This window comes from Ambystoma mexicanum, chromosome 4q (genome assembly GCF_040938575.1).
Source record: "Ambystoma mexicanum isolate Mex_15411 chromosome 4q, UKY_AmexF1_1, whole genome shotgun sequence".
Lineage (NCBI taxonomy): Eukaryota > Metazoa > Chordata > Amphibia > Caudata > Ambystomatidae > Ambystoma > Ambystoma mexicanum.
This window is the reverse complement of record NC_090928.1, coordinates 395,557,946-395,573,089: the sequence shown is the minus strand read 5'-3', so window position 1 is coordinate 395,573,089 and position 15,144 is coordinate 395,557,946. Positions and strand designations below refer to the sequence as shown.

Below are 15,144 nucleotides of genomic sequence, written 5' to 3'. Positions count from 1 at the left end.
TGACATCACATGGCCCTTGACCTCTGATGACATCACCAGAAGTGATTATTATTTGACCTCACCCCGAAGTGACATCACTGGAAGCGATGTAACACAACCATTCCTCCCTTGACAAAACAGGAAGTGGGATCACATGGCATTGTTCCGAAGTACACTACGAAAAATATGGTTCTGATATCACTGTGATGTGATAGACATTTCATACAAGAACGGATCACCATATGTATTGTTAATATCAGTGTGCATAGACCAATATCACTGTGAATGCAAGCAGACGTCCAAGGCCAAATGAGAATGTGTTATTATATAGCACTTACACTTAAGCGCTTTATATAGAACAAATATACATACAATATCACCCAACCTTTGTTGGTACTCATTTATCGACCTCAGAAAGATGAAAGGCTGAGTTGGCCTTGAACCGGCTATAGCTATCTTACTCGCTATAGTACAAAACCGAAGATGGTTCTCCTCAAATTTCAGAGAGGCAGGGAGGCTGTTCCAGAGGGAAGCCCAGCTGAAGAAACAGATCTACCACCAACTCATTTCTTGGAGAAGCGACTGACCCTGAGGGAGTTGGAGGTGGAGGAGCAAACAGCTCAGGTAGAAAGGTATTTCTGAAGGGACGGTTGAAGGTATTGTTCACCCAGGTCCCGGAAAGCCTTGTGGACAATGCAAAGGGTCTTGAACGTAATCCGTGCAGCCACTGGGAGCCAATGAAGAGATTTCTGGAGAGATATGATCCCTGGGCTTGAAGTCAAGATCAAGTCTTGCAGTCCTGTTCTGGATGAGTTGCAGAGGGTGGAGAGTAGAAGCAGGCAGATTTAGAAAGAGGCTGTTGCAATAGTCTAGCCTAGAGAGAACCAGAGCTCTCGAGACAGTGAGCTTCTGGAAGAAGGAGAAGAAAGGAAGAATACCTCTGAGTAGGTGCAGTTGGTAGTTTGACTTCGTCGAACATAAGAAATGTGTGGAGAAAAGGAAAGCGTGGAGTGAAAGATGACCCTGAGGTTCTTAGCCTCAAAGGTGGGTGCAGGGATAGGGTCAAGGCAGACCGGCCAGAGAGTGACAGGAAAGGAAGGTGCAGAAGTGCTGATGAGGAGCATCTCTGTCTTACTGGCATTAAGGCAGAGGTTGTTAGCGGCGCACCACTCCTGGATTGCAGACAGACAGTCAGAGATGAGAGAGGGAGAAGAGGTGGCCGAGGGGAGCTGGAAAATGAGCTGAGTGTCATCCGTATAACACTGGAAATTGGAGCAGAGAGCAGTAATGAGGTGGGCGAGGGGTGCAAGGTATTGGTTGAAGAACCAGGGAGAGAGATTAGACCCCTGGGGAACACCACAGGTAGAGAGTGAGATAGAGGAAAGGAAGGGCCCTAGTTGGACCTGGGAGGGTCGGTTGGAGAGGAAGGAGGTCAGCTAGGCCAGGGCCTGATCAGTGATACCCAGGTTGACATAGAGGTGGTTGAGCAGGATGGCATGGTTCACTGTATCAAAGGCAGAAGAAAGATCGAGTGGGATGACGACAGAGGGAAGATTAGAATCAAGGTTGGAGAGCAGGTCTTCATGGATGTTCAGGAGAGCAGTTTACATGCTTCTGGCTGCTCTGAAGCCAGACTGATGGTCATGTAGAGAACCAACAGATTCAGTGTGAAGATTAAGCTGGGAGATTGACAAACCTAGAGGCTATTTACCATCATATCTAAAACGCTTTCTGAACTCAGGATGATAAGCAGAATTATTTAGATTCTGGCTAAATTTAATCCCAATGGGTGAGACCCTATCAGTGCGAAATAAAGAACAAACACATAATGCATGCTTTGTAGTGAAGCAACAAAACAGACAGTAAAGCACATTCTTATTGCATGTCCTGCTATCCATGTCCAGAGAATCTTGTATTTAAAGGGGTTTGTTGATAATGTTGAGTGGCTACTTACAGAGGACTTTTGGGATTGACTATCCTCAGGTCATGAAACCTTTCTAATAGTGGAAATATTGAAAATGTAGAAAAGTCTTGGTTTAATTAATCTGTATATTGGTTATTGCAGGGTAAAATATGCTTCCAATTTTTAGTAATGTTATGTTTGGCTCATGGGGATTGGTTATGTAAATGTATTATGTTTTAATTTCCTTTTTTATCAATATGTACCTATGTGAAAAGTCGTATTTTCTTTGACTATAACACATTAAAAATAATTGTAAAAAATGTGTTTAAAATTACAATACAAACATGTATTGTATTGTATTGTACTTGCCATTTGTATAGGGCAATGTTGCCATTATTATAGTCGCAATGAGCTGTTAGTGGGAACGCCCTTGGAGAACTGAAGTCCAGAGTGTTGGAGGTCATGGAGTACGATTAGTATGTGTGTGTGTGCATTTCACCAGAAAAGGCTCAGCAGGGCTGACCAGGGAATATAGAGAAGCAACTCATGCTGTCAGGAATGTGGATGGGTGCTGGGAGGAGTAGGGGTAGCGTCAGTGCTAGAGACTCGCTAGGTGGTGAGGTGTAGTCTAAGTATGCAGAGAGTTTATGTGAACAGCATGACCACATTTTGTCATGGTCCTTGCTGTGTACTGATGTGTGTGGTCTGCGGCCAATGGTGTATTATATGCACCTTGCTGCCATTGCTAGCTCTTCGTTGTTAGATCGTACGGTCAGAGATTCACCAGTACATGGAGAAACACCTACATTTGGGATACATTCATCAAATATATATAAAATATACAATCGGTAAATGAAAGAGATTGACATAAACTATCATTGTTGTGCATGGATTCCATAGGAATCTATTATCAACTTTTAAATGCTGTACATTGATACTGTGTTATCATTCCAGAGGATCATGAATTCAGAATCAACTGCTATAACATCAGACCAGAGGGTTGTGATATTCTCTATGCAAGGTATTTATTGTTTTCATTGTTGGGTTGCTGTAGGTGGTGAGGGGGCAAGGAGCCTCGTCTTTGTTTACATTTCCTATCATTCCATCATGCCTCCTCTCTGCATCCCCTGTAACGCTGGTGCCTGGGGGCAGAAATGGGATGCAAGGGGCCATAATATCCCCATAGTGGATATAGGTCCATCTATCATTCTATGTTTTTAAGAGAAATAATTGGTTCTACTTACGCAACTCTTAAGGTTTCTAGCCTCCAGAGGGATCGAGCATGAATTGAGACAGCTCCTCCTTCATAATGGACATTCCTGCAAAGGAAGCAGAGTGAACAATTAGGTGTACATTTAGGTAACAACATCCTACATGCCACCCCATGCACTTTCTGTCTCTGCTGGGTATGATGCTGCTGCCGATATGCTTTGCTTGACGTATGTAGCTCTCTTTTCATGACTAGGTCTAATTTTCCCCATTTGAACAGCAGTTTATTGTTTGTGAAAGGAGTCAAGTAGATGTCCATTTAGAAGAAAACCACTACCACAACTGATACAAAATGGCATCTAAGTTGGCATTCTCAGCAGAGAGGTAATTGATTGAATGAGCATCGACTCTGCACTAGCTTCCTGCATGCCAGGACACATTATGTTCAAACAGCTGTGCACTGCTGCAGGGGATAGCATTGTTCTTAATTTGACACATATCATAGACAATTAATTGACACATTAAGCTATACGGACTCAATCACTTTCTGAACCATGCAAACGAAAGTCCCCAGTAGCGGGCAGCAATCCCAAGTTTCAACTTTCAAGTTTAGTTTATTTTGTAATATAACATTGTATAAAACAAATGAAACACACCATACAAAAATGCAATATATACACTGCACACTGCATAATCAAAGAAAACAAAAACAGCAAGATATCAAGTGAGATAGTAAAGGATACTGGCTTGCCAAAGATATGACAATAACGTTCAGCCAGCCAGGGAGAGGTGAGGCAGCGCTCAGTAAGTAACATAATGCCGGGCGACACTGAGAAAAGCTGGCCTTCCACAAAACTAGTGTCAGCATTATAGATCTAGCATGCAAATAGGCTGGACAAAAGAACATGAACTGCAACAGATCTTCTCAATTCGTGGAGCACATTAGGCAATTTTTCCATTTACAAGACCTGACCACACCGCAGTAACTACATTTAGAGGGCTACAGTTAAAAGTGCTAAACATCTATCAAATAGATGGTTGCTCCAAGGGAGATAGTCCTGTGTGGAATTGGATGCAAGTACAATATGTCTACTATTAAAAGATTGTGTTAGTTCCTTGATCTCACGTGAATCTTGACCCTGAGCTTACTTTAAAATAACTTGACTGAATCCGTTCTAAAGTACTTGTGGGCCGGGGGTTAAAATGGCATCGTGCGTTAACATTGAACATGAATGGAACATGGAGGGCAGAGAAATAGCTCCCATTCTCTGTGAAATGCCATATGTTCCTGACTCCATTTTGAAGTTGATCAAGATGTTCATAAGTGAAGAACAGATGCAGTACATTGTGTACATTTTGGATCCATGATAGATGGTTGCAGTTTGGGATCATCAAATAAGCTTTTTCTGTGGGACTTTTGCCTCTTAAGGTTTGGTTCTTCCTGGCTCCTCTCAATCTGTTCTCTTGAGTGGGGACGCCCCCTAACCACTGGTGCCCCCTACTCCTCCCATCCCCTTCCATATCCCTTCTCCTATGCAGGGGACAGCCCCACAAAACCCGGGGCCTAACATTACCTCTAGTCAAAGACCTCCCCCTGGTCCTCTTCCCGTCCACTCCCAGCAGACCTGAATTCCCTTAATGCGCCCAGCCTCAACACAACCACCCCAGAGCTCACTCTTTACCTCACCAGTCGCCTCCCTCTCAGTCCCCCCCCGCTGCTCCATGGGGCTCAAATACATGAGCTGTAAGTGCATGCACTAATTCCCAACAAGCTGCCATTCAGCAAATGTGGCCTGCCCGGAAGCAAAACCCAATGAAAATGGCATTACCTACATTTTTAGCAAATAATCTTCCTCATACAGAGATGTGAGTGAGGAGGAACCTCATGAACTATGTGATAATGGCCCTCATTACGAGTTTGGCGGTTGTCGTGCCCTTAATAAGGGCATGGCTGCGCCAAACTCGCTACCGGCACTGACACTCGCAAATGGGCCATTACCGCCCATTACGAGTTGAATGGGCCAGTAATTGCCCATTCGCGGGTGTCGGTATGGCCGGGCTCCCGATCACCATTCTGCCCCATAGGGCAGAATGGAGGTGGGGAGCACGGTTGCACCGGCAACGTTTATAACGGTACCGGTGCAATCACGAGTTCTGCTTGCGGGTACCGCTCTGCCTGCCTGGACCAGGCATGCAGAGCGGCACCCGCAAGCAGAAATCGTAATGCGGCGGTATGGTAACCTTACCGCCACATTCCTAATGAGGCCCAATGTGTCTCAAACTGCACTGAATTTAGAAGACGGTAGGAGTGAAGAGGATTTCAGCAAAGATAATGTTCACAATTGGTGACTTATTAAAGTACTGGACATAATTATGTTAGCTCAGGGATAGTAATTTCATACTTTAGAGTTGGTGTATAATTTATATTTTACAATTTAAAATAAAGTAGCAATTGCTCACATTTTATATTGATAGGTATTGACAGATTACATTTCCTATGGAACATCCAATTAAAAGTACAAATGAGGTTTCATAATATCAATGTGGACATTTTTAAGACGCCATTGACTTTTTAGTTAATGATGTTGGAACCACTTTTTAGGCCTGAAAACATCTTTCAAATCGGACCTTAGAAATTAAAATCTGCCTCTAAATGACAGAGATATTAACAATTTAAGAAACCTCATTGGCAGAAACATTGATGACATCATGAATTCTGCACACCACGTGCCACAGAGTGAAACCACAGATACTATTCACCGTTTGGTACTTTCTATTGACACAGTCCCACCTTTTCCTCACCAAAACTTCCAAAAACATCCAAATGCTCCCCTGATATAACAGATGAGTACTGGCAAATGCACATCGCCCATTTGCATTAATCTCTAGATGAAGCTCCACACACTGGGAGGGCCAAAGATGGCAAAAGCAGTAGTTCTATCCCACACAGTACCCAGGTGGGATTGCAAGAAGGCCCAAGAGATGAGAGAGCAATTACCAGGTCTGAACCGCTATCTTCCCCAAATGTATGTTCTGCCTGGGCACAAAATGACGCTAAACCTCTTGAATCACCAGTTGTGCAAGGAGACAATAGTGGCATGCTTCATTTTCATGAAACATATTACTCCACTGAGGTGTCTGAGACAAGGTCCTGTTTAGAAGGAGAGGGTCCTAGTGCTAGAAAGTTTGTCTGAAGTGAACATGTGGTTGATGTAAGGATGGAACTGGTTAATGATTGCTTCTCATGATACCATCAAAACCATTTTGTCAGAGGGAGGTGTCCTGCTCGGTACGCCATACAACACACCTTACTAGAAATTTAAGGAAGCTTCCCAAGCCACAATTCAGATCACCGAGGGCAACATCTTGCTGGCATACACATGGGAGACCAGCACATATTGGGGGATGTCAACATTGTCACATCTGGATTACTGTATGCCACACACATACACTGACCGGATTAGCACGGTGCAATCAGGATCATTGACTGTGTTAACCATAGGTTGGGCTCACATCCCTAAGAGGCCATGTGGTTTGGTGGTGGTGTTTTTTCTGTGTAACAAAGAACACCAGATGCCAGTCCACTCTGGTTTTATATTGAAGTTAATGTGTCAATCTCCCACATTGTCATAACTGCAAAAGCGTACCAAACTGCATTTTGTGCATACATTACAGGTGGGTACTTGACCAACTACTGTCCTTTGTGCAGTGCGTACTTTGTTCAGATGGATTGTATAAATAGACTGATTTCTTCAATATGATTAGCTTTGCTTGTTAGTAAATTTGCATTTTTAAATATTTATTCGGTCTTGCATGCTGGAAGTCCAAGTCAAAACGTTATAAATGGTGTCTCTCTTTGAGTTTGACTGGGAACATGCAGGCAAAAAAAATGTGTTCTCCCTGTAACACTGAAAGCCCAGTTTGTGGCAGATGTGTGTGATGCAATTTATTATTAGGCGAAGATCTCATTAAGAGTTTGGCGGTGTGGTAAAAAAAAGTGGCGCTAGTGGGATTTCCGCTACATTGACCTCTTTTAGAGTTTCAGTACTGATTTGCGCTAAAATCGACCTGGTTTTGTGTGGATGAAATTTACTCCACAAAAAAAAACATTACCACATGCAATATTGCCACATGCAGTAACTGCTGGTTGGTGTCCAGCACAATACTGTAAGAGAAGCAATACCCTGAAGGGTTTGCATGACTCTGAGTCAGGCTGATCCTCTCCATTACTGCGGACGGTAACAGTAATGATTGCAGTATTGATGGAGCCAGTAACGCGAACTCTCAATGAGGCCCCTAGTATTAGTCTTTTAATGTATTTCCTTGGCATGCAGTGCACCATGCACAAACATGTTCCTGATTAAATACAAGAACATTCCACGCAGTGCACACCCAATCAACAGCAGCCGCAAAGTGTGACACAGAAGCTGAATCACAGACCTGTCACTTAGTTCCCTGTCAATTAACAAGGGGGATCCTGGGAGACTATCTGCCAGACATTAGTCCTGGTTACGAGAGACTTACCCAGAGTCTTTAGCTCACTATCTTTCACAGAGAAGAAATATCCCAAACATATCAGTCTTTGTCCTGCCCTGGGGCAGTCCAGCACCGAAATGCTAGGCAATTCTCCTCTGAACAAGAGTACCAACAGAAACCCCAGACACGTGTTTCGGTCTGGTTGGACCTCATCAGTAGGGTGGATCTGTGCCTCTCTAAGAATAGTGAGCAAGGGATCCACGTCTGGATTCCCCTAGTAACTTAGGGTGAGACCCAAAGTTACTTAAAAATGCAAATTAACAAGGGGGGCCCTGGGAGTCCCTCTGCCAGACATTAGTCCTGGTTACGAGAGACTTACCCAGAGTCTTTAGCTCACTATCTTTCACAGAGAAGAAATATCTCAAACATATCAGTCTTTGTCCTGCCCTGTGGCAGTCCAGCACCGAAATGCTAGGCAGTTCTCCTCTGAACAAGAGTACTAAAAGAAACCCCAGGCACGTGTTTCGGTCTGTTGGACCTCATCAGTAGGGTGGATCTGTGCCTCTCTAAGAATACTGAGCAAGGGGTCCACGTCTGGATTTCCCTAGTAACTTAGGGTGAGACCCAAAGTTATTTAAAAATGCAAATTAACAATGGGGGTCCTGGGAGTCCCTCTGCCAGACATTAGTCCTGGTTACGAGAGACTTACCCAGAGTCTTTAGGTCACTATCTTTCACAGAGAAGAAATATCCCAAACATATCAGTATTTGGCCTGCCCTGGGGCAGTCCAGCACCGAAATGCTAGGCAATTCTCCTCTGAACAAGAGTACCAACAGAAACCCCAGACACGTGTTTCGGTCTGGTTGGACCTCATCAGTAGGGTGGATCTGTGCCTCTCTAAGAATAGTGAGCAAGGGGTCCACGTCTGGATTCCCCTAGTAACTTAGGGTGAGACCCAAAGTTACTTAAAAATGCAAATTAACAAGGGGTTCCTGGGAGTCCCTCTGCCAGACATTAGTCCTGGTTACGAGAGACTTAACCAGAGTCTTTAGCTCACTATCTTTCTCAGAGAAGAAATATCCCAAACATATCAGTCTTTGGCCTGCCCTGGGGCAGTCCAGCACCGAAATGCTAGGCAATTCTCCTCTGAACAAGAGTACCAACAGAAACCCCAGACACGTGTTTTGGTCTGGTTGGATCTCATCAGTAGGGTGGATCTGTGCCTCTCTAAGAATAGTGAGCAAGGGGTGCTGGCCTTTGCCTAGCATTTCGGTGCTGAACTGCCCCAGGGCAGGACAAAGACTGATATGTTTGGGAGATTTCTTCTCTGTGAAAGATAGTGAGCTAAAGACTCTGGGTAAGGCTCTTGTAACCAGGACTCATGTCTGGCAGAGAGTCTCCCAGGACCCCCCATGTTATCTACTTAGTTCCCTGTCACCTGGATCAGCTTTGACCAAGCCTGGCTTCTCAACCAATCACGCCTTGCATTTTGGGATTTGTACTTTCCTTTTCCGTTTTTAAGAACAGGGCTACCAATGACGCGGGATGGCCTGGGCTAGATAAGGGAGGTGTTAGACATGGGGCTCGTGGGAGACTCTGCACCCACCGCACTTAGGGCCTGATTCACAGAAAGTTTTCCTATGGGATTGCGCCATTATAAAACACTTCCATGAATCAGGCCCTTATTTTATTTTTGCAGATCTGCCATCTTTGGAAGTCAGATATGGCTTAGTTTATTTCAGCGTGAAATAATGTTGAGTGCGACTCAAAGCTTGGGAGATTATCTCCAGGTGAATTAATCTTCCAAATAAAATTAACTACAGCAGAGCAAACAAAAGTAACATGTTTTCAGAGGAAGGGAAGAACGCCTTGCATGGCAAATTGAAGGGATTGAGGAGATAATGAAATTATCCAATATACCTATTTCTCTGCATGAGAGTATTTCTCTGCATTCATTGGTGTTCAGCTCTCTTGCCTGCAGCTTGTGAAATCCTCTTTTTACCCTCGTCATAAACAGTATTAGGAAACCAGCACGAGGCACAATGAATGTGTAACTGAACATGCATTAAGTTATTTCTTCTTTCTTGGAATTACATCACAGGCTACAGAATTGAGACGTATTCTGAATGTGGCAGATGTGCAAGAAACCCATGGGAAATATTATTTCTGTGGGGTTTCCCACCTCATCCCCATTCTAAAATGCATCCCTCGCACGGAGAGTGAACGCCAGGAGGGAATCCACGCCATGGGGTTTCCAAGTCCCTGCTGAGAATCTGACTGCCCCTCAACAGGATCAGGATCCTGGACCCGTTGAAAATCACGATTCCAACAACCAACAGGCACCACGTGTAACTTCAGCCACCATGCTTTTCTATGATGCCCAACCTGATTGACGCTGTGACCATTCCATCAAGCACCTTCCATGGCGTGCAGCTGACATTGTCACCGCAGGAAACCCAGAAACCTCTTTTGTGTACATCACGCATAGAATGCACAGAGTGAAAGATGGACATCAACCAAAACACAGATGGGCTAAGTGTGATTCTGTGTCCTCAAAACAAGAAGTGCCAGTTCTTTCAAATGTTTGTAGGTTATTGAAAGTACTGAATCTGCATCTGGCGACATGATGTATGTTCAGCTTCAGGACTAGAGTACATACTATGACATGGTGTAAATCTCCACAGCGTCGGTACGGCTCGTTTTGAAGGTTTAGCAGCCCTCACTAGTGATTGGGTCTGGAAGTGTAATGGAAATGTTATTTATGAGTTGTTAAAGGAATCTGATTTATACATAATGTGTTTTATATGTAGTTTCATCTGTCATTAATTCTCTGTAGCCTTGGTGAATCCCAACACAAGTCATTACACGCAAAGAGAAAATGTAATCATTGGGTTCTGAGAGGAACTACTCTGTTTCCGATTTCCAGGTTCTCACAAATCATCTTACCCTTTTGCAAACACTTGTGGATCCATGAAGTACATCTACAAAAACATGATATTTTCACCATATACTCTCTGATCAAGCTACGACATTCACTTAGAAACAAAACCATACAATAAAAGAACATTCGGAGGATCAACTTTCTCTCACCTGGCAGAAATAACCAGGAATGACCTACCAAAAATCACATGCAACAAAAGGGATCATTTGGAATTCAGGAAACTACTCAAAACCTGACTCTTTCCTCCAGAACCAGAAGGAAACAACTAGGAAGCATGCACCCAGTGAGAAACGAGAACCGTAAGGAGTAACCCATGACTCTAAGTTAATCTCCCCTAACCGGAGGGTGGGGGGGACACCCCAACCACCCATTCCCACATAGGAAACATAGGAAGGTAAGGACTCCCCAAAGATCGGGTAGGCAGTGACCAGAACCCTCTATCCCAATTATTGCCACCCAGGGCAGGGAAGACTAAAATATGACAGGTAGCCATACCACTAGAGTAACACAGAGGAAAACAGCCACTCCTCAACATGCCTGCCAACTAAGGGGACAAACTACAATACCAAACACACAGGATAATCATAGATGTTAAGCAAAGAAACGCAAAGATAAAGAGGTAAGAAAAACCTGCTAACTCAACTCTAAAACCTTAACTTTCCACATACAATTCCCATATAGAAACTCACACAACCACATCTCTGCACAGCAACACGCACGTACTTCACCACACTGCAACAACAGACTGACAACACATAATCCCTCACAACAACACATGGGAAGTTGCACTGACCAGAACACCACACTTAAGGTTAGGGAATGGTGCAAACCGAACTGAAGCTGTCAACAGGAAATCACAACTCACACTTTCCTTTTCCCACTACACCCTACTAACCCTCCCACTACCCCTTTTTTCCCACACCCAACTTTTTAGAGCTGCCAGAACTCCTGGGGGCCACGCCGGTGGTGACGGTGTGCGATACCAATACCTTTAACATTAACATATATTATACAAGGAAGAATAATTACATAATAGATAAGTAGACTGAAAAAAAGTAATTTATTTTGTTAGAGAAATAGTGCTCAATCAAGTGAATTTATGTTTAATATTTTTTTAATGTATATATTTTCTTAGTGTATGCATCTGTGTATGCTGCTAAAGTGGTATCCCTCCCTTGAGCCTTTTCAGAAGCTAATTGTATGTTATCATTTTTGAAATGCACATTTTGTTTGCCTGGAAGATGAACTTAAAGTCTTATTGTTGTATGTGTAAGGCAACAGCTCTCTCTAGTGGTGATAACAGGCGAAGCGGGCAGGACGGCTACAGACAAACATACATCTGGCCTTTTAACATATATTATGATATGATATATGTGCCAATCTAACATTGAGCTAGAATCCCAATGGAATCATTGGGCACAGAAGTACTATCACCCCCATGCTACTGGCAACAGTTAACCGGTTCATGTTCCCTCTTAAATGCCATTGTCCATCCATGCTTGAAACGGGCAAGTCAGTAAGGAAACCAATGGAGTGGAATAGTATTCTACAAATGTCACTTGGTTTTCCCGAAGATTCTGGCATCAGCTCAACTCATTCTTCATTTTGTTTTCATAGAAAGAGCATGATGTCATTTAGATAATAAATGACATACCTAGTTACCAGTAAAAGAGATTGCGGACAAGATGCCTTTACAATAATCTTTGCTGGATTGAGTGATTTTGACCGGGAGATGATCAGGTAGTGTGGGAACATATAATGGAGACATGGACAGCAGTACAATACATAAATATGATGACGTACAAGCATCAAAGGCCAGTAATTACATTGTTACAAATTACATTTGGGGGGTCCTGGGAGGCCTGGGCACAAGAAGCGGGTTAAGTTTTAAAGTAAAAAAAGAGCTTTATGAAAGCAGTCAATGCAACAATAAGGTACAAACATATCACGTTGATATACAATGTACATAACAATATTGACATATATAGAAGTTTCCTTTGAAATGAAACCTAGTGTATATAACAATTGCGGTGCGATTAAACGAGAGGTACTTTACAGATACAAACAGTGCTAAATCAAGTACATTTCTCATAAAGTAGAGACACTCAAGTCACGTCAGTCCTGAACTGAAGCTATACTTAAAACGTAAGGCCTAATGTCCAACAAAATGAAACAAATACTTATTATTCAGCAATTCCATGTGTATGTAATAATAATAATAATGTATTTTTTATATAACGCTGCACACCCATAGGTCTCTGAGCACTGAAATAACAGAAGACAATATTATTCCAAAGAGTGCTCCCCCGTTGTCGCCAGTATGCCTCCCCCCACCCCTCTGTGGTCGCCAGTATGCCTGTATGCCTCCCCCCACCCACCCATGGTCACCAGTATGCCAGTATGCCTCCCCCACCCCCGTTATCACCAGAATGCCTCTATGCCACCCCCACTCCCCCGTTGTCGCCAATATGCCTGTACGCCTCCCTCCCACCCCCCGTGGTCACCAGTATGCCTGTATGCCTCCCCCACACGCCGTGGTCGCCAGTATGCCTGTATGTCTCCCCCACCCCCTGTGGTTGCCAGTATGCCTTTATGCCTCTCGCCACCCCCCCATTGTCACCAGTATGCCCGTATGCCACCCCAGACCCACAATGGGCGCCATTATGCCTGTATGCCTACCCCCACCGTGGTCGCCAGTATGCCTGTATGCCTCCCCTACCCCCACGTTGTCACCAGCATGATGCCTGTATGCCTCCCCCACCCCCCATTGTTGCCAGTATGCCTGCATGCCTCCCAACCCCCCCGTTGTCGCCAGTATGCCTGTATGCCTCCCCCCACACCACCCGTTGTCACCAGCATGCCTGTATGTCTCCGCCCACCCCCATGGTCACCAGCATGCCTGTATGCCTCCCCTCACACCCCCGTTGTTGCCAGTATACCTGTATGCCTCCCCTCACCCCCCATGGTCGCCAGTATGCCTGTATGCCTCCCCCACACCCCGTTGTCGCCTGTATCCCTGTATGTATCCCCCACCCCCTGTTGGTCGCCTGTGTACCCTTGGGTGCCCCCCCGTCTCATTCCAGTAAGTGTATGTAGCTGCCGGCCCTACCCAGAGATTTGCTCCATGTTACTGCCCGTTGATCCAAAACCTATATACTAGCATGTACCTGCCACCCTGCAACATGGGGCTGGCACCATGCTATTCTATGCTGACTTAAACCATGCATTTCTGTGTAGCTTGCCTCCTCGGTACTCTGTGCCTGGAGGCAATTACAGCACCCTTAAGTTTGCAAAGGTCTTACCTCCTAAGAGATAACCAGACATCTATCTCTGTGTACTGTTCTGTTATTTTAACAACACAAAAGTCACTGCTCCCACAAGCATCTTGTGAATAAAGTTTGCAAGCATACAATGCATTATTACCACACTGTTTCGGTAAGTTAAAAAAACAGATTTATGCAGTGGCATTTTCACTGTAGAGTATACACAGGATCAAGGGATTTGGAATGCTAATGACCTCTTCCCAGTGAACTGTGACTTCCCAGAGGGGGCCATTGGCACTCCGCATTTCACACTTGTGTCTGCAGGAGCCCAGCAATAAAAGATAAGACTTGAAAGAAGCAGCCATGGGGAGTGACCTGGGGCCCATGAAGCCCGCTATGACTTTGGCCTGCAGTGTACAACCAGTGTACAAGAACAACCCTTTTGGTAGGATTTCATGGAGCCAGGTCTCCGTGTTTTACACCTCAAAATAGCACCGTTCCCCACGTTTTGGGGACGAGGCTGCATACCGCAAATTAGTTCAAGTGCCACTGCGTCCCTGCTCATTGCTGTACGCCCCCTAAACCCCACTAAGCTGCCCTCACCCTCAGAACTCCATCCCTTACCACATCTACCCCAGCACGCACAACTAATCTTGGGGAGACACACATAACAACCATTACTGCCCCCATTCCTCACCCCCTTCCATGCCTTTGTTGGTTCGCCTCCCATACCAGACCCAGCCCTTCCCAATCTCCACTTACCTTGCCTTGTCCTCAGCTGGCCCAGCCCGTCCTGTCCTCTTTCGCTGACCATTCATTCCAGGCAGGACACTTTGTACTGGATTATCTGCAATGTCCTTTTCCCCGGACTGGGTGATGTTGCTATAGCACCATTAACATGGGCTACCTTGATTGCTTGAGTCTTAATGTGTGTTTCCCAATTTAGATAATCTGAAATTGGCATGAAAAAATAGGAGCAGCTTTTCAATCACTTTAGAGTCTCACCAAGAACCCAGATGGGGCAAAGCTGCCAGCGAGATTCGCCAAAACTAATTAGTTATGACTTGGGAACATTTAGTTGGAAGTTACGCACATTTATACATTCAACAGACCCTGTTGCCAGTGCTTGCTAGTGGTTGCAGTGCTTGTGGTGTTTGTTCCAACAAGTCCTCATCATCTCTGTAAACAAGGGCACTGAGGTTTTTTATATCCTGTTAGGTGTAAATATAGTTTTCCTATTTAAATCAAAATATATGGAATTAACAAACAGGTTGAAAAGGAAGGATGCCAACACATATCCATACCTAACTATCGGGATGATTGGAAAGGTGCAGGACAAATGACCATAGTGTGTATAATCAGGGGTGGACTGG

General features: G+C 44.5%; 1 protein-coding gene across 1 annotated transcript in view; it reads right to left on the bottom strand.

Moving 5' to 3' along the window:
- RYR2 (ryanodine receptor 2) overlaps positions 1–15,144 on the bottom strand; it is a 3,854,281-nt gene that overhangs the window by 2,738,413 nt on the left and 1,100,724 nt on the right. The window contains exon 11 of the mRNA XM_069607971.1: positions 3,127–3,201. Within this exon, the coding sequence (XP_069464072.1) occupies positions 3,127–3,201 (75 nt within the window). The remainder of the gene's footprint in view (positions 1–3,126; positions 3,202–15,144) is intronic.